The 26,328-nt window shown below is 44.0% G+C and overlaps 1 protein-coding gene across 1 annotated transcript in view; it reads right to left on the reverse strand.

The window, feature by feature from the left end:
* Positions 1 to 266: 266 nt before the first annotated feature.
* Positions 267 to 26,328, reverse strand: part of LOC109920932 (adhesion G protein-coupled receptor E3-like) — a 66,763-nt gene continuing 40,701 nt past the window's right edge. The window contains exons 9-13 of the mRNA XM_048617834.1: positions 17,087 to 17,153; positions 16,055 to 16,146; positions 7,219 to 7,387; positions 6,412 to 6,504; positions 267 to 943 (exon numbers count right to left, since the gene is read on the reverse strand). Coding sequence (XP_048473791.1) covers positions 911 to 943; positions 6,412 to 6,504; positions 7,219 to 7,387; positions 16,055 to 16,146; positions 17,087 to 17,153 — 454 coding nt within the window. The 3' untranslated portion in view covers positions 267 to 910. The remainder of the gene's footprint in view (positions 944 to 6,411; positions 6,505 to 7,218; positions 7,388 to 16,054; positions 16,147 to 17,086; positions 17,154 to 26,328) is intronic.

The raw sequence follows: 26,328 nt of genomic DNA on the forward strand, positions 1-26,328 counted from the left end.
ACAACTGAGTGGCTTGCTAGGCCATTTCGGAGGGCAGTTGAGAGTCAACCTCTTTGCTGTGGGCCTGGAGTCACATGCAGGCCAGACCAGGTGAGGCTGGCAGATTTCCTTCCCTGAAGGGCATTAGTGAATCAGGTGGGTCTTTCTGAGAATTGACAATGGTTTCATGGTCATCAGTAGATTCTTAATTCTGGATTCTTCTTTTTATCAAATTCAAATTCCACGATCTGCCATGGCGGGATTTGAACCCAGGTCCCCAGAACACTAGCTGAGTCTCCTGGATGAATAGCAATATATAGTACTAGGCCTTCGCCTCCCTGATAGCCGATACGCGTGATTTAGCTAAGATTTTAGATTTTTGAAATGACATCATGAGCTAATGGAGAGAAACCTGTCTCGTAGGTGGAGCAGAGTCTCAGAGGTTTAAAAACAGAGAAAGCTCATTTCGGAGAAAATTAAAGGAGTGTGGTTTCACACAAAAGGGTGACAGATAATGTGAAACTCTCCCACACAGAAAGTAACACATGCCAGTTCAATTCATCACTCTAAATCCAACAACAATGCATTTTTTGCTGGCCAATTTTTTGAGGGCAGAAGGTCACACGTTCGGCAGGAGGAGTTAAGATACAGATCAGTTCACAAGCAGCAGAGGAGATTCAGGTCACTGAATGTAGACCTTTATCTAGCTTCCTTGAAAGATGGTGATAGTTAATGTTTTTGCAATCCCCGTCCTTCAGTCGTGTTGTCACAGGTTTTCACACGTAGCCGTCTAGAAGCGATGTCTGCTCGCATAGATTTCTACTGAACTAATTCGACAAGTTCCTCCTTATCGGGACGATCACAGGAAATCAGAGCCGTGTTATCTGCAGAATGAGCTGTGTACTGCGACGCTCCAGATTGGCTCAGGCTCCTACACTTTCGATTCCACAGCACTCATCTCTCCCTTAAAGGCAAAAAAAAATTTGTTAATGATGCATTAATGATTGGGCACGAATGAACCGAACACAAATCGCAGGTAAGTTGGCCAAGGATTGGTGGAAAGAGGAGGAGAATCAGTGGCAGCCAGTGAGCTGCGGGATCTGGAATGCACCATTTAAAAGGTTGGAACCATACTCAACAGTAACAGACAAAAAGGGTGCTGCATAAAAACTTGAAAAGGGTGGCATGGTGGCTCAGTGGTTAGCACTGCTGCCTCACAGCACCAGGGACACGGGTTTGATTCCAGCCTCGGGCGACTGCCTGTGTGGAGTTTGCACATTCTCCCCATGTCTGCATGGGTTTCCTCCGGGTGCTCTGGTTTCCTCCCACAGTCCAAAGATGTGCAGATTAGGTGGATTGGCCACGCTAAATTGCCCCATTGTGTCCAGGGATGTGTAGTTTAGGTGGGTTAGACATGGGGAATGGGTCTGGGTGGGATGCTCTTCAGAGGAGCGGTGTGGGCTTGTTAGGCCGAATGGTCTGTTTCCACACTGTAGGGATTCTATTCTAATTTCAGTTATGGGAGCATGAGTAATAACTGGACAGCTCTTTCAAAGGACTGGCATGGACCAAATTGTCTCCTTCTGTGCTGTAAGTTCCTCAATTCAATGCTATAGCCACCACCAAGCAGTAGGATCAGGAAATAAGACCAAGACTTCCAAATCAAAAATAGGCTTGAAACAAGCAATTCAGCTTTGAAGAAAGGCTGGACAAGCTGGGGGTGTTTTCCTTAGAAAAGGCTGGGTTGGGACTGATTGAGATGTACAAAGTTATGTGGGGCATAGATAGTGGGGAGAAGGAGAAACCTTAAAATGGCTCTAAAATCAATAGTCACAGTTTTCAGGCAGGGAACAGCAACTTTCAAGGGATTTTGAGGATTTTTTTTCAGCCAGAGGTTGGTGGGTAATAGCTGCCTGAAGGATGGTAGAAACAGAATCCATCAAGACTTTTAAGAAGTACTTAGATAAGCACTTGAAATCCCACATCTTACAGGCCAGATGCTGGAAAATGGCATTAGAATAGATAGATACTTGGTGACATGTGTGGACATGATAGGCTGAAGGATCTTTCTCTGTGCTGTAAAAACTCTATATCCTGTGGATCCATTTCATGGTGAGACCAGACCTGTGGAGTACTGTAACCAGTTTTGGTCCCCTTATTTAAGGAAAGATATCAGTTACTCAGTGCCAGTTCAGAGAAGGATGATCCCCAGTATGGAGGGATTGTCTAATGAACAAAGGTGAAACAGGTTGGGTCTCTACTCACTGGAGTTTAGAGGAATGAGAGGTGACCACATTGAAATATACACGTTCTTAAGGGGCTTGACAGGGTCAACACTGAGAGGATACTTCCCCTCAAGGGAGAGTCTAGAACCTGAGGGCACAGTCTCAGAATTAAAGGGCACTAATTTAAGACTGAGATGAGGAGGAATTTCTTCTCTCAGAAAGTTGTGAGTCTTTTGGAACTCCTTGCCACAGAGAGCTGTGGGGGCAGAGTCCTTGTGTATATTTAGGGCTGAGATAGATAAATTATTGATCAGTCGGGGAATCAAACGTAATGGGGAAGGGGCAGGAAAGTGGGCGTAAGGGATGTTGGATCAGCCATGATCCTATTGAATGGCAGAACAGGCTCGAGGGGCCGAACAGCCTACACCTGTTCCTGTTTCTAATGGTCTTGTGGTAACAGAATTCAACCCTTCCGAGTTTGCTCTGAAACTTCTGCTGGGCTTGGTAGCACACTCTAGTTAGTCCCAATTTCTTTGCCAACTGAGCAAATAATGGTTACTAGTTTGTGACCAGCTCCTACCTAGATGGGTTCAGGGCTGGCAGACCAGGTGAACCATGCAATGGAGGTATGGTCTGGCTTCTCAGGTTGACACAGAGATCATGTGGTACAACTTGAAAAGGAGGAAAAACTTTATTTGCATCCCACTCAACATTCATTGACCAACTGATTCCAATTGAAAATGAGGTGACTTGGTCAGTTAGAGTCATAGAGTCATACAGCTCCAAAACAGACCCTTCAGACCAACCAATCCATACTGATAATAATCCCAAACAAGCTAGTCCCGCCTGCCTGTGCTTGGCCCAAACCTTTCTTGTTCATGTACTTATCCAAATGTCTTTTAAACGTTGTAACTGTACCTGCATTCACCACTTCCTCTGGAAGTTCATTCCACACACAAACCACACTCTGTGTAAAAAAAATTGTCCCTCATGTTTTTTTTTAAATCCTTCACCTTTCACCTTAAAAAAATATATTCCCCCAGTCTTGAAATCCCCCATCCTAGGGAAAAGACACCTACCATTCACCTTATCTATACCCCCCATGATTTTATAAACCTCTATAAGGTCAACCCTCAGCCTCCTACTTTCCAGTGAAAAAACTCCCAGCCTATCCAGCCTCTCCTTCTAACTCAAACCCTCCATTTCTGCAACATCCTGGTAAATCTCTCCTGAACCATCTCCAGCTTAATAATATCCTTCCTACAGCAGGGCAACCAGAACTGTACAAAGTGTATATTTATATAACTTCTGCTTTGTACTCTGCAATTCCTAAACTACACTGTCCCCGCACCACCTTTAATATTGTCCTTAAAACCCTATAACACCATGATCAGCTATCCCGACTTTCCCTTTCGAGCCTGAGCATAAATTTCAGCGAGGACACAAAACAGAAGTTCTCCAATTTCTAACTGCAGATTGAAGCTCATGGCTCACTCTAAGGAATGGACAGTAACTGCCGCTCTCGCTAGTGATGCCCACGTTCCAAACGGAAAGGCCAAATCTTTGAAATCAGTGACTGATAAAATTTTCAAGCCATCATATGTCGCCACTATCCAAATGTGGGGGAATTTAGAAATAAGGTGCACTGTTCCAAAATAGATCTTCTTTGCTCAGAGGGTTACTCGTCTTTAGACCTCTCTCTCTCAGAGGCAATAGGAGGCTGACTTAGATCTTTGATCGAACGATGGAGTCGAGGGCTATAAGTTGGGGAGGGTCTGCTGCAGCCAGGAGAGTAGTCATCAGACCACAATCAGATCCAAATGGCCATCTCTTGCCCCTATTTCCTCAGAGTTCTCTCAGTCTTTGCAAGCTCCAGTCACTCCTTGGCCATTTTTCTGAGGCAAAAGAATTTAAAACTTCGCCCTTGGTGTGAAAAAAGTTTCCCAACTTGACATCTCATTTGTGTAGCTCTAATTGGACGATAGTGGCTTCTCAATTTCCATTCCCGATGGAATTCGTTTCTGCTTATTGTCGGCAATTTATGCTATTCTGCGGGTAAGTAATGGTCAGGGTATGCTCAGTTCCAAAGGAGAGTGCTTTTGACTGTTTCAATTAGTTACTTGCAATTCTGTCTAGAAATAGGACAGGGATTACCGCAAGGCTTTCAGTAGGTCAATCAGGAGAGCCTGTGGTCACTGATTAGAGTTTAGTTATTACAGGCATCGATTGGGGAGGTGACAGAGACACACAGAAGTACATGCTTTATGAGGAGTACCACATTTAGATGTAGTCATGGAAGACAGCTGAATGGCACAGAGTCTTTGTAGGGGACTCAGTGAGCAGTCAGGAGCAGTTGGATAGACTCTGTGCTGCTCAAACTCAGGAAGTTCCAGGAATCAGTAGACAGCAATGTGTTGGAGTCAGGCTGTGCCTCAGTCCTGGGGAGCTGTGAAAGTATTTGAGGAACTCAGACAAAATCAGCAAGATTTATTCTGAGAGATTTGGGTGTTGGGTGGGGAGGCTAAAAAGCTGGTGAACAGCATTTGCAACTAAGCCAGTTTGAAGTTTGGGGTAAATCTCAGGGGGAAGACAAGCTCAGCGAAGCTAGCTATCAGACAAACAGAGGAATTATGTTTGTGAATGAGTGCTGGAGCATTGGGTTTGGATCCATGACAGCGTAGAACCAGCAAATGTGGGTGATTGATCAGAACAGGAGCAAATGTTGAGGCAGTCCAAGGTGTGTGAATTCATGAACAGGGTGCTTCAAGGCCAGATTGGCAAATATGAAAAATTGTAATCCCTTGTGAAGCTGAATGAGACTTGAGGACCCACTGTGTCATTAACACCTTGTGGTAATTACAGAGAAATCCATCTTGATTCCCTTTGTAATTTGATGTACACCGTGGATTATTCACTCATAGTGCATTGTCCATATCTACCCCATGCTAACTCTGGGTGTTTGAAAAAAGTTACACAGGTGTTGTACATTGTATTACCGTTCTAACATTTTGTGGTAAAGTTTATTGTTCAACATCGTGGAATCTTGTGACTTTATACTTTTAGAAAGTCCCCTGAATCTCTCACTTTTGTCCACTATAAAAAATATAGATCGGTGGTATGCAACCAGTTCTGGGAAAGGCCCCTCAGCAGAATAAATGCTTCCTCAGTAATTGAATACTTGATCAGTAGAGGGTCATTTCTAACTGACCATCCGGTGTTCCTTGAGCATTGAGTTTAGAGCCTAGAAAATGTAGGCAAATTCTGGCATAGGAACTGAACCCCAAATTGTATCTCAGATCAATGTTATCCCGAACTGAGTTGAAATCTGATTTTATGACAATTTGTTGAGGACCCTGCTCTGCTTCTTAGACTGACACAAATGCCACGAAAGAGAAAGAAATATTTAGGTGCATATAACATTTCTTACCATCTTAGGACATTCCAAAGCAGCTCACTGTCAATAAAGTGCCTCAGAGGTGTAGTCACCACTGTCCTATACAAATCATAGCAGTCATTCTACATACAGAGAGCTCTCCTAGATATAACAGGGTGATGACCTGATCATTTCTTTTAATGCTTTTCAGAAAATTAATTGAGTTGGCCAAGTTACAAGGGGAGAGCTTTTTGAAAAACAGAATTCCAGGATCTTTCATTGCCACCTGAGATATAAAGTCCCATTGAAACGTCTGACAATGTGGCCCTGCCTCAGTATCCCACGGGGAACATCAGCTGGATTCATAAAATCATCAGGGGCATGGATAGCCAAGATTTTTTTTCCCAGGGTAAGGGAGTCCAAATCTAGAGGTAATAGGTTTAAGGTGAAAAGGGACAGTTATAAAAGGTGCGACTTTTTCATGCAGAGGGTGGTACATGGGTGGAACGAGCTGCCAGAGAAAGTGGTGGAGGCTGGTACAATTACAACATTTAAAAGGCATCTAGATGGGTACATGAATAGGAAGGGTTTAGAGGGCAAATGGGACTTGATCAGTTTAGGTTGTCTGGTCAGCATAGACATTTTGGACTGAAGGGTCTGTTTCTGTGCTGTATAACTCCATGCCTATGAACACTTGAGAAGTGAAGTGCTCTGAAGTGCTCTGGTACTAACTCTAACCTTTCTGACTCAAAAGCAAGGGTGCTACCAACAAAACTAAATTGGACAATGACTCCTCAGCTAAAGCGGGGGTGATTACAAATCATGTTGACTCACCAGTGTTGCTGCCACCACACTTGTACTCGCTGACTCCGCCCATAAATGTGGCTTCTTCGCTCCACTGAAGCACTGAAGGTATTCTTTCCTCACCTTTGTCCAGCAGCCATGGTAGAAAAATGGTGTAAAATTAAAGACCCCTGGCAACTTTACTGTAACCGCAAAATCATTCCCGTATCTCCCGATGTTGAAGTGAAACAGCAAACGGGAGGACTTTGTGTTCTGTAATGCATTGCTATGCTGAGTATATGAGACACTTGTAAGACCTCAGCTGGAGTACTGTGTACAGTCCTGATGTAACATTACAGGAAAGGTGCGAACACATTGGAGAAAGATTGCAGAAGCGATTTATGAGAATGGTACCAGGGATGTGGGGCTTCGGTGATGAGGATAGACTGACGAAGTTGGGACTGCTGTCCTTGGAGTCTGAGAGGAGATCTGATAGAGGTTTTCGAAATCATGAGCGGGCTGGACAGAGTTGATAGGGAGAAGCTGCTCGTAAAAGGAACAAGAAACAGATGGCATGCATTCAAAGTGATGTGCCAATAAAGCAAGGGTGATGTGAGAAAATAATCTTTTTCCTTCAGCGAGTAGTGAGGGTATGGAATGTACTGTTTGGAAATGAGAAGGAGGCCGGTTCATTTGAGGCATGCAAGAGGGGCATTGCTTGGTTATTTGGACAGAAATGGTGTGCAGGGGTATGGGGAAAAGGCAGGGCATTGATTCAGGGACATCAAACCAGTGTAGGCATGTTGGGCTAAATGGCCTCCTGTTACATTGTAATCATAACGTAATGGAATTCAATACCTGTTTATTCAAAACACAAAGGATGATGAAGATGAAGGTGCCCTGGAAACTGTTGACAATGGTGAATAAATAGGCCATCACCGGGGTTTCTTTCCCAAAGTGAAACATGCCAAGAATCCAGGTACATCCCAGGATAAACACCTGTGCAAAGGCTTTAAATGTCATCATCCTAAGAGGAAAAAAAACATTGTGTAACTCTGTGCTTAAGGAATGAATTTATCACTGTAGTGCTCAATCGTTCTGCATTTGGTTAGGAGAGTGTGCTAACTGACCTATGCTCACTGTGCTTGATTGGTTAATCCTGGGTTAATACAGAGCAAAGATTGCAGGAAATTTAACACACGTGTTAATATATGATTTTTAGACTGAGAAACCAGTGTCAGCTCTGCATTGTAATGTAAAACACACAACAATTACCCCTTCATTCCTGACCGTCTCAGTCAAATGTACAAAATTCTTTAAAGGGCCAGACTACAGAAAGGGTGTTCCTCCAGGCTGAGAGTGGGACTGGAGGTGTATAGTCAAGAACCAAAGGGGATTGTTTCAGAATATAGGGCAAGCCTTTAGATGGAAGGTATGTCTTGAATCAGAGGCTGGTGAGTCTTTTGAACTTCTCCACCAGAAGGCTCAATCTTGAGTATACTTTAGATCTCTAGAAACTAGTGACATAAAGAGATATGGGAGAGCCTGGCAAAATTGGCATTTAGTTGGATGATCACTCATGATTTGAAGGGCAGAGCAGACTCAAGGGGCTTTGGCCTATTCATCCTATGATCCTGATTTGCCTGCATCGTGTTTTCTGCAAAATCTCTCTTCTCCTGGGGCCATCGATCAGTTGCTAGGGTCACAGTTCCACAGGAGTCATACTTTTTGCTGTATTTCATCTAAGTGGCCACACTTTTTATAGGATGGATTCGTTCACCATTAGACTCAGATTTCACGAGGCAGTGATTTAAGATGTAAAGAAAACAATACAACTCTTCCATGTGCCATAGGCCCCTTTCTCCCTCCGAACCAGGCTGTTAACATCTGTTTGAAGATTCTGGGTGAAGCATGTGATTTTAACTCAAAGTGAAATTAACATAATTTGAAATTGCCTTGATGCGTTAAAGCAGAGAAAGGAAAATCAAAACACACAACTTACCAGCAATGAGAGGCTATTCGACCCCTTTGAGCTCACTCTGTCTTTCAACAAAAACATGATCTGATTGTGGTCTCAATCCTACCCTCTTGGTTGCTGCTCATAGCTCTGGACTCTCCCATCTATCAAGAATCTGTTTAACTGAGCCTTGAATAAGTTCAATGACTCTTTTCTTAGAAAGATAATTCTGCATTCTACCAACTCAAAAAATCATATCCACTGCATTAAGCGCTTAGTTTTAAGCTATAACCTATAGTTTTAGACTCATGGGGAAACATCGTCTCAGTATCTGCTCCCAATCCCTCAGAACGTATTGTACATGTTTCAATAAGATCACCTCTCATTCTTCGAAATTTCAATGGATAAAGGCCCAACCTTTCTCCTTAAGATAAGCACTTCAGGTTTACCAGCCAAGGGCTGATTGGGCACATGTTTTGTGCAGTAATATAAGATGGGCCAAAATAGATTGGGAAGAATTTGTTGCGTAAAATAGCAGCGATGTAAGGATTAAGCTATGAACTAGGATGAAACTCTGCTCACTTTGATATATAATGCAACCACTAAGCGCAAGATTGGGGATTTGCAGCAGTATAGGAGGTAGCAGTCTCACCTGGTCTCCTCATACATGTATCTTACCTTCCCCTTGTTAGATATAGTTAATATGCCTGAAGAATTAATGTTACCTGCATATCTAAGATGAGTGCCTTTTATGTTGAAGCTTATTCATGGTTTATCCTTTACTCTTCGAAAGCGTAATGTAGGGAGAGGGATTAGTGATAGCACTGTATCCCAATAACGAGAAATGGGTACCAAGTCTTTCTTTTCACTGATACAGCAGGAAAGACCTATTCCTGTAGAGAGTGGCCAATAACTTAAAAACACAGATTAAAAGCATTTGGTGAGGATTAGAGGGAGATTGGGTGGAAATGTTTTCACCCAGAGGAAGGTGGGAGTGTAGAAACAACTACTGGAAGGGCAGTAAAAGGCAGAAACCCTCATTGCATTTCAAAAGCACTTGGATATGCACTTAACTTTCCAAATTTCCAAAGTTAGGAACCAAAAGTGGGAAAGTGGGATTAGGCTAGTCTACTCTTTTTTGGCTGGCACAGGTTAATGGGCTGATTGGCCTTCTCATGTGCTTTAAATATGATACACATAAGCTAGGCACAACTTGTCAGCTTATCTTGTGTTCTGTCCAGTCCTACTGGTGCCCTGCACAGTGAACATTGGCTCTCACCCAAATCCCTCAACAATAGTTGTTTTTATTATTACGTATGTTCTGTAAACCAGGAGATAGTTTATTGTTTGTCATTTGCGGCTTGAAAGATATGTGGAAATATTTTGCAGTGGGATGTGTTATGTATGAGTTCCTTCAAGCCGCAGCATTGTAGTGGAGTGTGGGATAACCACCTTCCTGTTTTAAAAAGAAGCATCTTGTTGAGTAAACAGTATTAAATTTATTGCATTGTTGCAACTATTTGCAGATTATATGACCTACATCAACTGCAGAGAATTTTTGGAGCACACTAGCCTTAGGTCTGTCTCCTCAAAATTCCCTCTTTATCCTGAACAAGTTTGTATTAACGAGGTTGTGATGCTCACTATCCTCAGTTAAGTTTTAACCCTTTTAGATCCACATGTAACACCTCCCACCAAGTCTGTTATTTTCCATCATAATTACTAAAAATTTGTTTAAAAATTTATGTTTGCCACAACTCATCTCTCCCAAAGCATTTCACTTCACAAATTCAGATGAGCGAGAAGTTTCACTCTTCTCCCTGAGCAAGTTCACTTGGAAAATGAAGGAATGGTAGTTTGTTGGGTTGAAGTTAGTTGACTGGGACTCATGGTCTTGGAGGCTGTGATTCAGCTTTGATACCAGGTTTGACTTTCAGCACAAGAAAATAAATAATCACTAGATGACTCAAATATATTACAATGAAGTTCCTGTAGCTTCTTTGTACAACTCCTTTAACAGCACAGCCGATGGATGATGTCTGATTGTTTGTATCCCTGTGATTGATTGTCTACATGATACATTAGGCTCCATTGCTCTGGACATCACATCTGCCATTATCTATGGTTTTCCCTGTGCACTGACTACTCTGTAAATGGATGTTATGAGGTGAAGTCTTCATATTCTTGGACACAAGCTCACACCTTCCTTCTTGACCAGATAAAGGCTGAAGGTACGAAATTGGCTTGAATGACTGGTGTCAGACCAAAGATGTTGTCTGAAAATCTCTCGCAAACCCACATCACTGAGAGAGCTTCTTTTTCAATCACAACATGTTGTGTTTCTGTATCAGACGTTGCTCTTGACGCACTTGGCTGTTCCTGGAAGAGTACTGGTTCTCAACCTGTAGCTAAAGCATTGCCTGCTACTACCTTTGAAAAGGAAGGATTATATTGGCTAAGACATCTATAGACATCAATATTTCCTGCATATTCTGTAAAGCATTCTTTAGATGAGGATTTCAATACCACCCCTGAATCTTATTGAGGAGTTGTCTCAAAGGTTCTCTGATGGTTCCTAGGTTCATCAAAATGTTGGCCAACTAATTCACCATACCCTATAATATCTAAAATCTGAACAGACCTGAGAAATGGTTAATGAAATAATTTATGTTTTTTTGTTATACCTTGGCCTTGCAAAAATGTATTTGTTCTGAGGTTGAAATAATTGTCAACAGCATTCAATATTTCTTTAAATATGTCTGATTTTTGGTTTATCACTTGGCAAGCAATAATATCATCTGTGGCACTCCCAGTTGTGTACAAAAGTTTTTTTATTTGTTCAGCTTATGCCTTAGTCTCCAGATTAGAAACTATTATTGACCTCAAGAATTGCTTTCTCTAAGATGTCCAATTTTCTTTGCTTTTATGATTCTGTACCTAGGTACTTGTACCTAAGATGGTGCCTTGTGTGGCGATATTCTACACTTTTCACCATACCTCTGTATTTCTGTACATGACTACACATGACAATAAAAAAAATTAAATGTAAAATTTGTGTTCTTTTTGGCCCATCTCTGGAAATATATCTTCTTGGCAAGGACACAGCTGATGCCATAGCTTCCTAATGTAATTAGATATTTTATCTTCTTCAGAGAGTTTTATTCTGCAGTAATGGTGAATCTCCTGTCCTTCATGGCAGTAATTGCAGGCTTTAACGTTGCAATGAAACTTTTCACACACTTCAGAGCCTTGCTAAGACTTTGTGATGTGGAGGTGCCGGTGTTGGACTGGGGTGGACAAAGTCAGAAATCACATGACACTAGGTTATAGTCCTACAGGTTTATTTGAAATCACAAGCTTTAGGAGCGCTGCTCATTCATTGGGTCTGATGAAGGAGCAGCGCTCCGAAAGCTTTTGATTTCAAATAAACCTGTTGGACTATAGCCTAGTGTCGTGTGGCCGCTGACTTTGCTATGACTTCCATTGCACTTTCCTTGTCTCTTAAAACATTTCTGTGTCAGATCAGAATCACGTAATTCTGAGAATTACTCTATGCTTATCTGTCTTTGTGGTTAGCCATTTACTGTGGCTCTCCATTCCTGTAATACATGATTTTTTTTATTCTGGTGGTCCTTTTTGTTTAATGTTTCCCAGACCTGCCTCTGTGTTCTCTGGCAGCAATGCCCAATAGGATATGCAACTTTAAAACAAAGTCACTTCCCTTTCAGCTTGAATCACCCTTTTGTTTGAGTTTTCCCAAGGGATTTTTGGCTTGGACACATGCAGTGCTCAATGTCCAGTCAGCTCAGACTGAATCAACTTGGACTCAGAATTACTTCCATAGACCGCTGCGTTACGATGTAGCTGCACCTCTGCCTTGGAGCTATGCGTGTGCTCCCGTGGTCTTCCGAAATGTTTTCCATATCATTCTCTGAAGTATTCTTCAGAGTTGAATGTTGCTACAAAGTCTGGGGGCCGTTGACGCAAACAGTAATGTATTTATTTTCAAGTTTTTTGCGTCGCCACCATAGTTTATCTCTGGTTTTTCCTGACGACCTAGTTTATTTTAGTTGGCACATTTAAAAATAGTGTTGGCCACCGCTGTTGTGTGGCAGGGACTTCCTTGTTGTTACCATGTTGCATGTGAGTTCTTTCAAGTCTAAAATTTGGATTAGGAACTGGAGTTCCTGGTCCATCTAGGATAGTCTTGTTGTCCAAACAAAATGGAGCCTCGTTGTAATACTCTAACCAAGATTGCATGAAGATGAGCCACGTTATTGCAGAGCTTGTTAGGAATACATTTGCCACAGGCCTGTCTCCCACAAGGTCCACCTATACTCCGAACTGGTGCCCATTTGGTGCCAATTACTACATGCAATCCTGTAGGAACCCGTTCAGAACTCTGTACGAGAAAGAAGGTGCAGAATGCAACTCATGGCAGATTGTTTGGCCACTGGAGATGGACAATTGAGGATAACTGTGCCATGTTTGAGACAGGCCATGTGTTGGACACTGGGTTCTGACTGTCCATCCCAATGCGCAGTTTATTAAAAGTGGTTTGAGAGTGCGTGCCCTACTAGCTCCATCTAATGGTATGTGGCCTTGAGTGGTTGAACCTGCAATCCTCAAACGAAGGGGGGAAGCCAAAGATTGATCAAAATAGTGGCTGCAGAACGTTAAATGGAGGCTAATGGAGGGATATTGCACGGCAAAATAATCCCCAAAGTCTTGGGAATGTTGGAAAAGCACGACGCAGTAAGCATAAAAATAGTTTGTGTTACAGTGACTTTACAGATTCAGTTTCATGGGCCCCAAGTGTGAGTTGTGTTGAATTTTTTGGAGGGTGTTTCACTGTCAGACCTCGTGAGATGTCTTGCCGTATCTGAGCAAACCCGCTTCGTTACATACCCACCCCCACGGCATCTTTCCAGGCTGCTTTGGTTGTGTATCACCCCCTATAGTTCCTCCTTTCCAAATTAGCTTAACTGCCATCCACAGTAGAGATCATCCCCCTGTTGGTCCTGTTTCCGCTCAGGTTCAATCTGTCAGACTAGATTCTTGTTCTGGAAGGGAATCAAGGGTCATGGGTAAAACACAACTGGTCCCAGTATTTCCAGAAATGAACCCATTGTTCCAGGAATCTGTAGCCCTCTCAATTCTTCAGCCATAAATTCATCTGCCTTATTTGCCTATTGCTAAACTCACTGGCATGTGGCACTGGGAGAAATCCAGAGATGATGAACCTTTGAGGTCCTGCAACAAATTAGGGAGCTAGGTCACACATTGAGGTCCTGCAACAAATTAAGGAGGTAGGTTACACATTGAAAAGCAGGACCTCAAAGGTTCATCATCTCAGAATTTCTCCCGGTGCCATATACCAGTGAGTTTAGCAATAGGCGGATAAGGCAAATGAATTTATGGCTGAAGAATTGAGAGGGCTACAGATTCCTGGATCAATGGGTTCATTTCTGGAAATATTGGGACCAGTTGTGTTTTACCCATGACCCTTGATTCCTGCTTTTCAATGTGTGACCGAGCTCCCTAATTTCTTTTTGCAATACCTTAGCCCACTTTCTACCTGTTCCACTCCTCCCAGGGTGATCCCACTGCTTCCCTTTCCCCTTCAGGATACCCTGTGGTCACTCAGAGACATCCTTGACCCTGACCCTATCCTGGAGTCACATCCAAGACCAGAAGACCACAAAGAAACAGGAACAGGAGTAGGCCTTTCAGACCCTTGAGCTTGCTCCAGCATTCAATTGGATCACAGCTGATCTGATGTTCCTTGCGTACACTTTTCTGTGTTTTCCCTGTAACCCTTGATTCCTCTCCAGTACAAGAATCTGTGTCAGCCTTAAGTATGCACAACGACTCTGCAACCACAGCTTTCTGTGGCAGGAAGTTCCAAAGACTCACAACCCTCTGAGAGAAGAAATCAGTCCTCATCGCAGTCTTAAACTGCCTGCAGAAACACCTGTCTGTACGTCTCGCTCCTATCATTAGCAAGTATGCCAGCCAATTTGTGCACAGCAAGCTCCCATATAGAGGAATGTCATGGTGGTCAGATTATTTATGCTGAGACGTGAATGATGGCTCCATCACCAGAGGGGGATCCTCTTGCTCAGCTTTGAAATAGAGCCATGGGACCTTTTATATCGATGAGAAATGTACCATCTGAAAGCCAGCCCTCACATCAGTGTACAATTCAGTCCAGCTTGTGCCAGGCGATGGTGGTGGAGTGGCAATTTCACTTAGACACCATTCCTAAGGCCTGGGGTCATGGGTTCAAATCTCACCTTGGCCGAGCTTAAGTTCAATTTATTAAATTTGGAACTCAGAGCTAGTCTCAGAAAGGTCTAGACCCGAAACGTCAGCTTTCCTGCTCCTCTGATGCTGCTTGGCCTGCTGTGTTCATCCAGTTTGTTATCTCATAAAATGAGCTATCTTTTTAAAAGAAGACACCAACCCACTTGAACTCAGGCCTCCTGGATCAGAGGTAGTGACACTACCACTGCACAAACATGATGCCCCGTCTCCAAAAAGTGATCATTGACTGGTGTAAATAAACTCATCTGGTACACTAACATGAAGGGGTCAGTTGTTACCCATCCCTAATGGAAGTGAGTGGCTTCCAAGCTATGTCAGGGTGCAGTCCATGAATCTATCACATGGATTCTGGAATCATATGTAGGCCAGACTGTGTAAGGATGGCAGATTTCCTCCGCTATAGTCACTATAGTGAACCAGGTCGATTGCTGCAACATTGATGATGGTTACCAATGTATCAACTACCGCGATGAGATTTCACTGCCAGATTTTATGAATTGAATTGTCCAACTCATCCATGCCGACCAGATATTCTAAATTCATCTAGTCCCATTTGCCAGCATTTGGCCCATATCCCTCTAAGCTCTTCCTATTCATGTACCCATCCAGATGTCTTTTAAATGTTGTAATTGTACCAGCCTCCACCACTTCCTCTGGCAGCTCGTTCCACACACGCACTGCCGTCTGTGTGAAAAAATTGCCCCTTAGGCCCCTTTATAATCTTTCCCCTCTCAACTTAAACCTTAGGGCGGCATGGTGGCTCAGTGGTTAGCACTGCTGCCTCACAGCGCTAGGAATCCAGATTTAATGCCATCCCTCAGTTGACTGTCTGTGGGGAGTTTGAACGTTCTCTCCATGCCTGCGTGGGTTTCTTCCGGGTGCTCCAGTTTTCTCCCACAGTCCATAGATGGATTGGTCATGGGGAATGCAGGATTATAGAGTAAGGGAGTAGGTCTGCGTGAAACTCTCTTTGGATGGTTGGTGTGGGCTTGATGGGCTGAATGGCCTGCTTCTGCACTGCAGGAATTCTATGCCCTTTAGGTTTGCACTCCCATACCCTGGGAAAAAAATACCTTGGCTGTTCACCCAATCCATGCCCCTCATGATTTTAAAAACCTCTATAAGATCACCCCCTCAGCCTCTGACGCTCCAGGGAAAACAGCCCCCAGCCTATTCAGCCTCTCCCTATAGCTCAAACCCTCCAACCCCGGCAACATCCTTGTAAATCTTTTCTGCATCCTTTCAAGTTTAACAACATCCTTCCTATAGCAGGGAGACTAGAAATGAGCACAGTATTCCAAAAATGGCCTAACCAATGTTCTGGATCCCTGCGTTACTTTTCCTGTGATATTACCACCATTTCCTCCAGCTCCGCAATATGAGAGGCAGAAATCAATGTATTAAACTTACCGTTTGTCTTTGATCTTCGACACTTTAGTGTTAAGACCAGAGAGTTGTTTCTGCAGTATCAGCAGTATGGAAATAAGGAGAATTGTGTTGACCTGTTAATTTGGAAACAATGATTTCAGAAATTTGAATTCAAGTAAGGACTGCATTTCAAGGAAGGACCAAATGTTTTACACTGTGCATTGTTTTAGAATTTGGAGTTGGCAAGGAATAAGATCAGGGAATAAATGTACACCCGGGACTCGGATCAGGCACATGGTTAAACGCCTCAGGGTCTTCAGCTTTTACTTTCCATTGTCAAGTTTTATGCAAGATCTGAGCTCCATTTGCGCAAATCCTAATTATTCCCAAATAGAGTGTTTCAAGATGCGATCCCGAACCAGTTGGTGAAACATGAAATTAGACTCTATTACATTTACCATGTCACCATTGTCTTACCAGAGCAGAGGACTGCTCTCCCATTTGAGGTAGACAATAGATGGTGCTTCAACCTGAGGGCCACCATACCTCAGTTGAGGGGAGAGATTGAGAAGGAGAATCCTTCATAGTAACCTTGGCCGGTGATGGGAATTGAACCCAGACTGTTGGAATCACACTGCTTGCAAACCAATTGTTCTATTACAATTCTCCGTGAAGGGGTTATTCCCAGAATTCAGCACCATGCATATCTGCCTCCTTTCTACCAACCCAGTGTCCCAGCAGTCTCTCTTTATAGGTGTTCCAAGTACTTAATCAATTCAGAAACAAAAATAGAAGTTGCTGGAAAAGCTCAGCAGGTCTGGCAGCACCTTGAAGAGAAATCAGAGTTAATGTTTCAGGTCGAATTCAGAGGAAGGGTTACTTGACCCGAAACGTTAACTCTGATTTGTCTCCACAGGTGCTACTAGACCTGCTGATCTTTTTCAGCAATTTCTATGTTTGTTTCTGATTTACAGCATTCACAGTTCTTTTGGTTTTTACTTAATCAATTCAGGTGTGCATCTTAACAATGGACTAACATCCCATTAATGATGTGAACAAAAATGACGTATCTACCATAATGACGAAGCAAACAGGTCCTAGGAAACTCCAGATAAATCCCTTCTCCAACTGTAACCAACAGCTGTGAATGAAAGAAAGATGGCACTCAGAAAGCGGGCGACACATCTATCCAGTAACTTATCTGCTACTCCTTTGATTCATTGATAAAATAAAGCCCCAGATATTATCTTTGAAGTGTGGTTGGAGTGGGGGAAGGTGGCAGAGTCAGAGTCTATGATGTTGGGAAATACAGAAATGTTTGTTTTCTGAACATACTGTGGGTTTTAACTGCGAGTCGTTTTTTTTAAGCTTTTTCTAGAAGGATCCAGCCTGATAGCTTGCTTTAATTGACAGACTCGCTGTTTGTTGAGCAGGAAATCTCGTGGTGGAGTGAGGAATGGTGGGAAAAGTGTTGTAGTGTCATAGAGTCATACCGTACGGAAAGAGACCCTTCAGTCCAACTTGTCCATGCTGACCAGAAATCCTAAATTAATCTAGTCCCATTTTCCAGCATTTGGCCCATATCCCTCTAAACCCTTCCTAATCATGTACCCATCCAGATGTCTTTTAAATGTTGTAATTGTACCAGCCTCCACGACTTCCTCTGGCAGCTCATTCCATACACACACCACCCTCTGTGTGAAAAAGTTACCCCTTAGGTCCCTTTTAAATATTTCCCCTGTCACCTTAAACCTATGCCGTCTAGTTTTGGACTCCCCCAACCCTGGGGAAAAAGACCATGGCTATTCACCCTATCCATGCCCCTCGTGATTTTATAAGCCTCTATAAGATCACCCCTCAGCCTCCGAAGCCCTAGGGAAAAGACCCCCAGTCTGTTCAGCCTCTCCCCATAGCTCAAACCCTCCAATCCTGGCAACATGCTTGTAAATCTTATCTACACCCTTTCAAGTTTAACAACATCCTTCCTATAGCAGGGAGACCAGAACTGAACGCAGTATTCCAAAAGTGGTCTCATTAATGTCCGACATAGAAGCAACATGGCATCCCAATTCCAACAAGTCAATGCACTGACATGGGGTTGGATGGGAGAGGTTGCCAGGGTGGGTGAGAAGGGGTAGGATAAGGAGGTGTGAAGACAGATGGTGATGGTTTGGTTGGTTTACTGGGCACTTTGTAGGGCTTGGAGAAAGAACTCCTGTTTCTGTTGATCCCCAGGCAGTGCTGTGATGGCACTTACAAAATGGATTTGACTATTTTTCACTTGTTAGATTTCCCAAGGCCTAGGAAGCCAGGCTTCAAAATAAAATGAAACGTGTCTCAAAAGCTTGAACCGCACAAATGTCTCCTGCAATTGAATTCGTTGGCCACCATTTGCACTGCCCCCATTAGGACGGACCTGACTTCAGGGCAGTTAAAAGTTTTTAACTTTTAACCTCTAGGTGAACCGAAACTACTGGTTTTTGGAGATTAATATTCTAACAGTCTAAATCCCGGACATGTCCACTTATGTGATACAGATGGGTTTCCTAACAGTTCATTTTTTTAATGGATGATGAAAAGAATTTCCTAAAACCCACATTTTATTGCTCCTGTAGTTTAAAAAAATAAATGAATTAAGACTCCCACACCGGCCTGGTTTTGATTCCACACCAATGGGCTTTGTATGTGTCAAAATTAAGTTTAACTCTGCCCCGCTAATGAATGGGAACAACCCAAGAAGTGCCCGTCAGTTGGGGTTTTCCAATGGGGTGATGGCTCTCCAGGATCTTAAGAGTTTTACACCAGCCCCCATTTCTTTGGTAACTTGCCTGTCCAAGTTTCAGGTGCCAGAAGCCTTCAGAACACTGTTAGCTCAGCTATGTTGCCTCGTCTGCAAATACATGCATCCAGATCTCCCTAGTAAATTATGCATCAACTTGCCCAAGGCACTTGGGAAAGGCATCATGAGATGAAAGGGATAATCAAACAAAAGGGTCACCAAAAGCTTGGTAAAAATAGTTCTTTGGAGATCATTTCTCACCGTCTCTCTTTTCTTCAGCCAGTTACCAGCTGCCTGATTGCCACTTGCTTTAGTTGTTCTCCCTTCCATTAGCTCCCACTTTCCATTGGGAATATCCTGAAGGAAATGTGTTGCATGGAGGAGGGGATGCAGTGGTAGGCTGCTTAGAAAGTAGCAAAAGTGATATGCAATGGGCCACAGTTTTGTACTGTAGGTATTGATCTTTTAAAAGTAGACCTCAGGACGTTGGTGAGGCCCCCCTGGAATATTGCGTTCAGTTCTGGTCGCCCAGTTATAGGAAGGATATTGTTAAACTGGAGAGGGTTCAGAAAAGATTTGCCAGGATGTTGCAAGGGATGGAGGGTTTGAGTTGTAAGGAGAGGCTGGATAGGCTAAGACTCTTTTCAGTGTAGGAGGTTGAGAGATGACCTTATTGAGGTTTATAAAATCATAAGGTGAATGGCAAATGCCTTTTCCTTGGGATGGGGAATTTAAAGACCAGGGGGCATATTTTAAGGTGAGAGGCGAAAGATTAAAAAAAAAGACATGACAGGTAAATATTTTACACAGAGGGTTGTTCACATGTGGAATGAACTTCCTGAGGAAGTGGTGGATGTGGGTACAGTTGCAACGTTTAACAGACATTTGGATAAGTACATGAATAGGAAATGTTTGGAGGGATATGAGCCAGGAGCAGGCAGGTGGGACTAGTTTAGTTTGGGATTATGGTCAGCATAGACCATAGTTAGACTGAAGGGTCTGTTTCTGTGCTGTATGACTCTATAACTCACAAACCGAATGCCAGACAGCGAGTCCTTTTCAGCATCGTACCTTAGAAGGGTCGTACCTGTTGTGGTTAGAGTGTCCTGTAGATTTACAAGAACGATACTTGGATTTCAATGATGAAACTGTAAGGAGAAGGAGAGTCCAAACCAGAATCATAGGTCCTGCAACTTAAGAGTTTCAGGGATGATTTGGTAAAAATGTTATGACAGCAAGAGGAACTGGTGGGGTGAGTACCAGCTGGCAGTCCAAGGCTAAGGGGCAAATTCAAATAATCAGAACCAGACCATTTGGAAGTGAGACTAAAAAATGCTTCCACACACGTGAAGGGTCGGAAATGTTTGGAACTCTCTTTTGTAGAAAGCAGTTGATGCTAGATCAGTCGTAAATCTGAAAGATTGTTGCTTGCTAAAGATGTTAAGGGATATGATAAGTTAGGTCACAGATCAGTCTTTAAAAGGAGGAATGGGCTCAATGTAGAAATATAGAAGCAAGAGTAGGCCATTCAGCCCCTTCTGCCTGCTCTGCCATTCAATAATATCATGGCCGATTATCGAGCTCAATACCCTAATCCCAGCCTGCCCCTATTTCCCTTGATCCTTTTAACCACAACAGTTATATCTACCTCCTTGTTGAAAACACATCTTGTTTTATCCTCAACCATTTCCTGTGGTAGTGAATTCCACAGGCTCACCACTATCTGGGTGAAGACATTTCTCCTCAGCCCAATCCTAAAAGGTTTATCCCTCATCCTTAAACTATGACCCCTGATTCTGGACTCCCCACACCATTAGGGACATCCTTCCTGTATATAACTTGTCTAGTCCTGTTAGAATTTTAGAGGGCTCTGTGAGACAACCCCTCTCATTCTTCTACACTTCAGTGAAATACAATCCTAACCGACTCAATTTCCCCTGGTACATCAGTCTTGCCATCCCAGAAATCAATTTGGTAAATCTAAAGCACAGAAACTCCAGTTCCTATGTACAATATAACGAGATGTGCAAATGATAATGCCACAGATGATGTGTCTATGGTACAGATTCAATGGGCCACAGGTCTCTTCTGTACTGTATGATTCTGAATTCAGTAACAGAGACTGAGACTAGACAAAGAATGGAAAAATTGAGGCCTTAGACACTACACTGGAGAGCTGTATTGATAAACCATGATGTTACAGCACATTAGGAGGGGAACAATCTTAGAGATAAGGAACCAACAGGCTCAGGGAGAATGTAGTATAGACACCCATTGACAAGAGATATAAGGATTGGTATCTCAATGTGCAAGTAGCAGTGTTTGATTGAATCAGCACTATGTCCCTAAATGCCCCCACTATAACTCCTCCCTATTTATTTCAGAACCCCCTTCCCCTCCCCCATTTCTGAAGAAGGGTCTAGGCCCGAAACGTCAGCTTTTCTGCTCCTCTGATGCTGCTTGGCCTGCTGTGTTCATCCAGCTTTACACCTTGTTATCCCACTATGTCCCTATACTCTTTTTTCTATTCATTTAAGGGATTTTGGCATCGCTAGCTGTTCAGCATTTACTGCCCCTCCCTAGTTGCACTTGAGAAGGTTGGTGGTGAGCTGCCTTTTGGAACCAATGCAGTCCACGTGCTACAGGTAGACCCGTAATTCCATTATAGAGGGAATTCCAGGATTATGACCCAGTGACAATGAAGGAATGGCGATGTATTTCCAAGTCAGGATGGTGAGTGGTTTGGAGGGAGACTTGCAGGGGGTGGTGTTCCCATGTATCCGCTGCCCCATTCAAGAGTAGATTGGCAATTGGCCAGGTTAGATTAGTCCTGCTTTTAACATACAAGATATACCTGGGCAATTTCCACATTGTCGGGTAGATGCCAGTGTTGTAACTGTACTGGAAGAGCTTGGCTAAGGGAACGGCAAGTTCTGGAGCACAGGGCTTAAGTATTATTTCCAGAATGTTGTCAGGGGCTGTACCTTTGCAGTATCCAGAGTCTCCAACCATTCTCGATATCATGTGGAGTGAATCGAATTGGCTGAAGACTGGTATCTATAATGCCGGGGACCACTGGAGGAGGCTGTGATGGATCATCCACTCGGCACTTCTGGCTGAAGATTGCTGCGAATGCTTTAGCCTTATCTTTTGCGCTGATGTGCTGGGCTCTTCCATCATTGAGGATGGGGATATTTGTAGAGCATCATCCTTTAGTGAGTTGTTTAATTGTTCACTACCATTCATAACTGAATATGGCAGGACTGCAGAGCTTAGATGTGATCTGCTGGTTATGGGATCACTTAGCTCTGTCTATCACTTGCTATTTATGCTGTTTGGTGTGCATGTGGTCCTGTTTGGTGGCTTCACCAGGTTGACACCTCATTTGCAGGTATGCTTATGCCTGGTGATGCTCCTGGCATGGCCTCCTGCACTCTCCATTGAACCAGAGTTGATCCCCTGGCTTGATGGTAATGGTTGAGTGGGGGATATGCCGGGCCATGAGGTTACAGATTGTGCTGGAGTACAATCCTGCTGCTGTTGATGGCCCACAGCGCCTCATGGATGCCCAGTCTTGAGTTGCTAGGTCTGTGCAAAGTCTGTCCCATTTAGCATCGTGATAGTGCCACACAACATGATGGAGGTTGTTCTCAATGTGAAGGCGGGACTTTTTCTCCACAAGGACTGTGTTGTGGTCACTCTTACCGATACTGTCATGGACAGATGCATCTGTACCCAGCAGATTAGTAAGGAAGAGGTCAAGCATGATTTTCCCTCTTGTTGGTTCCCTCACCACCTGCTGCAGACCCAGTCGAGCAGTTACGTCCTTTAGGACCCAACCAGCTCGATGTGTAGTATTGCTGCTGAGCCACTCTTGATGGTGGACATTGAAATCCCCCACCCAGAGTACATTTTGTGCCCTTGCCATCCCCAGTGCTTCCTCTAAGTGTTGCTCAACATGGAGGAGTACTGATTCATCAGCTGAGGGAGGGAGGTTTGTGGTAATCAGCAGGAGGTTTCCTTGCCCATGTTCAACCTGAAGCCAAGAGAGTTCATGGGGTCCAGAGTCAATGTTGAGGACTCCCAGGACAACTCCCTCCCAACTGTATACCTCTGTGCTGCCCCCTCTGCTGGGTCTGTCCCACCGCTGGGCCAAGACATACCCAGGGACGGTGATGGTGGTGACGGGGACATTGTCTGTAAGGTATGATTCCGAGAGTATGACCATGTCAGGCTGTTGCTCTCCCAATTTTGGCACTAACCCCCTGGTGTTGGTAAAGAATACTTTGCAGGGTCAACAGGGCTGTTTCTGCCTTTGGCTTTTCGATCCGTCCAGTTTCATTTCTTTGAGACTTTGTAGCGATTGGTACAACTGAGTGTATGCTAGGCCATTTCAGAGGGCAGTTGAGAGTCAACCATACTGGTGTGGCTTTGGAGTCACATATAGGCCGGACCAGGTAAGGATGGCTGATTTCCTTCCCGAACGGACGTTAGTGAACCAGATGGTTTTTCTCCTGACAATCGACGCCTGGTCATCTTTAGATTCTTAATTCCAGATCTTTTTAAATTGAATTCAAATTCCACCATCTGCTGTGGAGGGATTTGAAACTGGCTTCCCAGAACATAGAATCCCTACACTGTGGAAACAGGCCCTTCGGCCCAACAAGTCCACACCGACCCTCAGAGCATCCCACCCAGACCCCTCCCCCTATAATCCACCTAATGTACACATCCCTGAACATTATGGGTAATTTAGCATGGCCAATCCACCTTAACATGCACATCTTTGGACTGTGAGAAGAAACCGGAGCACCTGGAGGAAGCCCACGCAGACATGGGGAGAATCTGCAAACTTCACACAGAGAGTCGTCCGAGGGTGGAATTGATCCCAGGTCCCTGTGAGGCAGCAGTGCTAACCGCTGAGCCACCGTGTGGCCCCAATTAGCTGAGTTTCTGGATTAATAGCCCATGCTCACTAAATGCCAAGGTTTTTCATCAAATGACAACCTTAGATGTGCTCCAGCAGCTACTCTCCTCCTTCGTGAGACACCAGCACTCTCTCTTGTTAACATATGATGTGTCTGTTGTCTGCGAGCTTGTGTGAGCTGATAACACATGGTGTTTGTCCCTGAGCTCGTATTGGTAAGGGATGGCTGGTGCAGCCTTTGTGTCTTCTCCCTCAAACACATCTGGAGGACAACTAACAGGAAGAGAGGTTACAACGGTTTTCTAATCAGCGTTGATGTTTGATTTACAGCGGAAGCACTGAGAACAGCTATTGTTGGAGGCTTTCGGAGTGAGAAAGCGCATCAGAGGTCTGTAAATCTGCAGCTCTCAACTGTCTCTCTGTTTCAGGGGCCTCTCTCTTCAAGATTGTGAGTGCTTCTTCCTCGCAGTGCGTGGAAGGTCAGAGACTTGTCTCTGCTGCTTTCTGTTATCCCCCAGGGAATCAGACTGCTATTTGATCCATTGTGCTAACGCTGGCTCATTGAAAAGGCTCCTGCCTCCTGTACCTTCCCTCTGACCCTGCAATACTTTTGTCCCTTCCAAATATTTATCCCAATTCCTTTTCGAAAGTTAGAACCAGCTTTGCTTCCAACACCTTTCAGGCAATGCATTTCTGATTGTAATAGCTCACTTGTGGTTTGATTTTTTTTGCATATTGTTTCTGGTTCATCTTCCAATCACCTTCAATCTATGTCTTCAACCACTGGAAACTGCTTCTTCCTTATTTAGAAGTTTACAGCCCCTTCATATGAAAGCCTCTTCAGCCCATCATGAATCTCTTTGAAAGTCCTTCAGGATTATGAATATTCTATATCAAACCTTCTCAACCTTCTCTGCTCTAAGGAGAACAACCTCAGCTTCTCTTTACATAACTCGGTCAACATGAAGGCAGAATGAGAAAGAAAAGTGTATTGACCACACAAAATCAGCAGTGAAAGCATGTAGCCCATGATAAAAGATCCCTGTAAGAGTCACTATGCTTCACGCAATCCTTTTTGCAGAATAGTACGAGGCCATTCAATTCCCTCAGGCCTCTCGAACCATTCAAGTTAGACTTGTTCATGCACTTCTAACTATCCAGTGCCTCATTTTCGCTCCGCATCCCTTCATAAACTATTAGGCCATAAGACAATAAGATATAGGAGCAGAATTAGGCCATTCAGCCCATCAAGTCTGCTGATGTGTTTCTCAACCCCATTCCCCTGCTTTCTCCTGATACCCTTGATCCCCTGACTAATCATGAAACTATCCATCTCTGTCTTAAAGACACTCAAACCTTTGAAAGCTCCAATTACCTCCCATTATCTCTAGTCCTTCGGAAAAAAAAGAATTGCTGATTTCCACTGCCCTTTACGTGATAAATTGCTTCTTGATTTCAAGATAGTTTCTATGGAAACATAGTAAACAGGAGCAGCTGTAGCATTTGGCCTGGAGAGCTAGCTCCACTATTCTATACGATCATAGCTAATCCTCTACCTTGACATCGTACTCCGACTCATTCCCCATATATCTTGATGCCTCTAGCATCTAGAAATCTATTTGTTCCTTAAATATATTCAGTGATTTGGCCTCCAACACCTTCTGTGATAGAGAACACTGGTGCACTGACCTTTACATCACCGAGGCCAGACGCTGGCTCTCCGACACCTCCTCCTACCGCCCCCTCGATCATGGCCCAAACCCTGACCACCAAAACATCATCTCCCAGACCATCCATAACCTCATCACCTCAGGTGACCTCCCACCCACAGTCTCCAACCTCATCGTTCCCCAACCCTGCACCGCCCATTTCTATGTCCTTCCCAAAATCCACAAATCTGACTGCCCTGGTTGACCCATTGTCTCCACCTGCTCCTGTCCCACCGAACTCATCTGTACTTATCTCGACTCCATTTTCTCCCCCCTGGTCCAGGAACTCCCCACCTACGTCCATGACACCAGCCACGCCCTCCACCTCCTCCAAAACTTCCGATTCCCTGGCCCTCAACACCTCATCTTCACCATTTCTGAAGAAGGGTCCAGACCCGAAACGTCAGCTTTCCTGCTCCTCCGATGCTGCCTGGCCTGCTGTGTTCCTCCAGTTCCACACCTTGTTATCTCAGACTCCAGCATCAGCAGTTCCTACTATCTCTCACACTTGACTTGTGCCTTGTAGGTGGTGGGCAGGCTTTGGGGATCCAGGAAGTGAATTACTCTCTGCAGGATTCCCAGCCTCTGCCACACTCTTGTACTGTGGTGACTTCAGTTCGGTTTCTGATTAATGGTAACCAAGGAAAATGATAGGGGGGAATTAGTGATGGTAATGCCTTTGGATGTCAAGGGTCAGTGGTTAGATTGTCTCTTATTGGAGATGGCATGAATATTGTTTGCTACTTGTCAGCCCAAGCCTAAATATTACCAGAGATAGTAGGGACTGCAGATGCTGGAGAATCCGAGACAACAAGGTGCAGGGCTGGATGAACACAGCAGGCCAAGCAGCATCATAGGAGCAGGCCTGCTGTGTTCATCCAGCCCTGCACCTTGTTGTCTC

The sequence above is a fragment of the Rhincodon typus genome, chromosome 38, assembly GCF_021869965.1.
Source record: "Rhincodon typus isolate 14 chromosome 38, sRhiTyp1.1, whole genome shotgun sequence".
NCBI classification, from domain to species: domain Eukaryota; kingdom Metazoa; phylum Chordata; class Chondrichthyes; order Orectolobiformes; family Rhincodontidae; genus Rhincodon; species Rhincodon typus.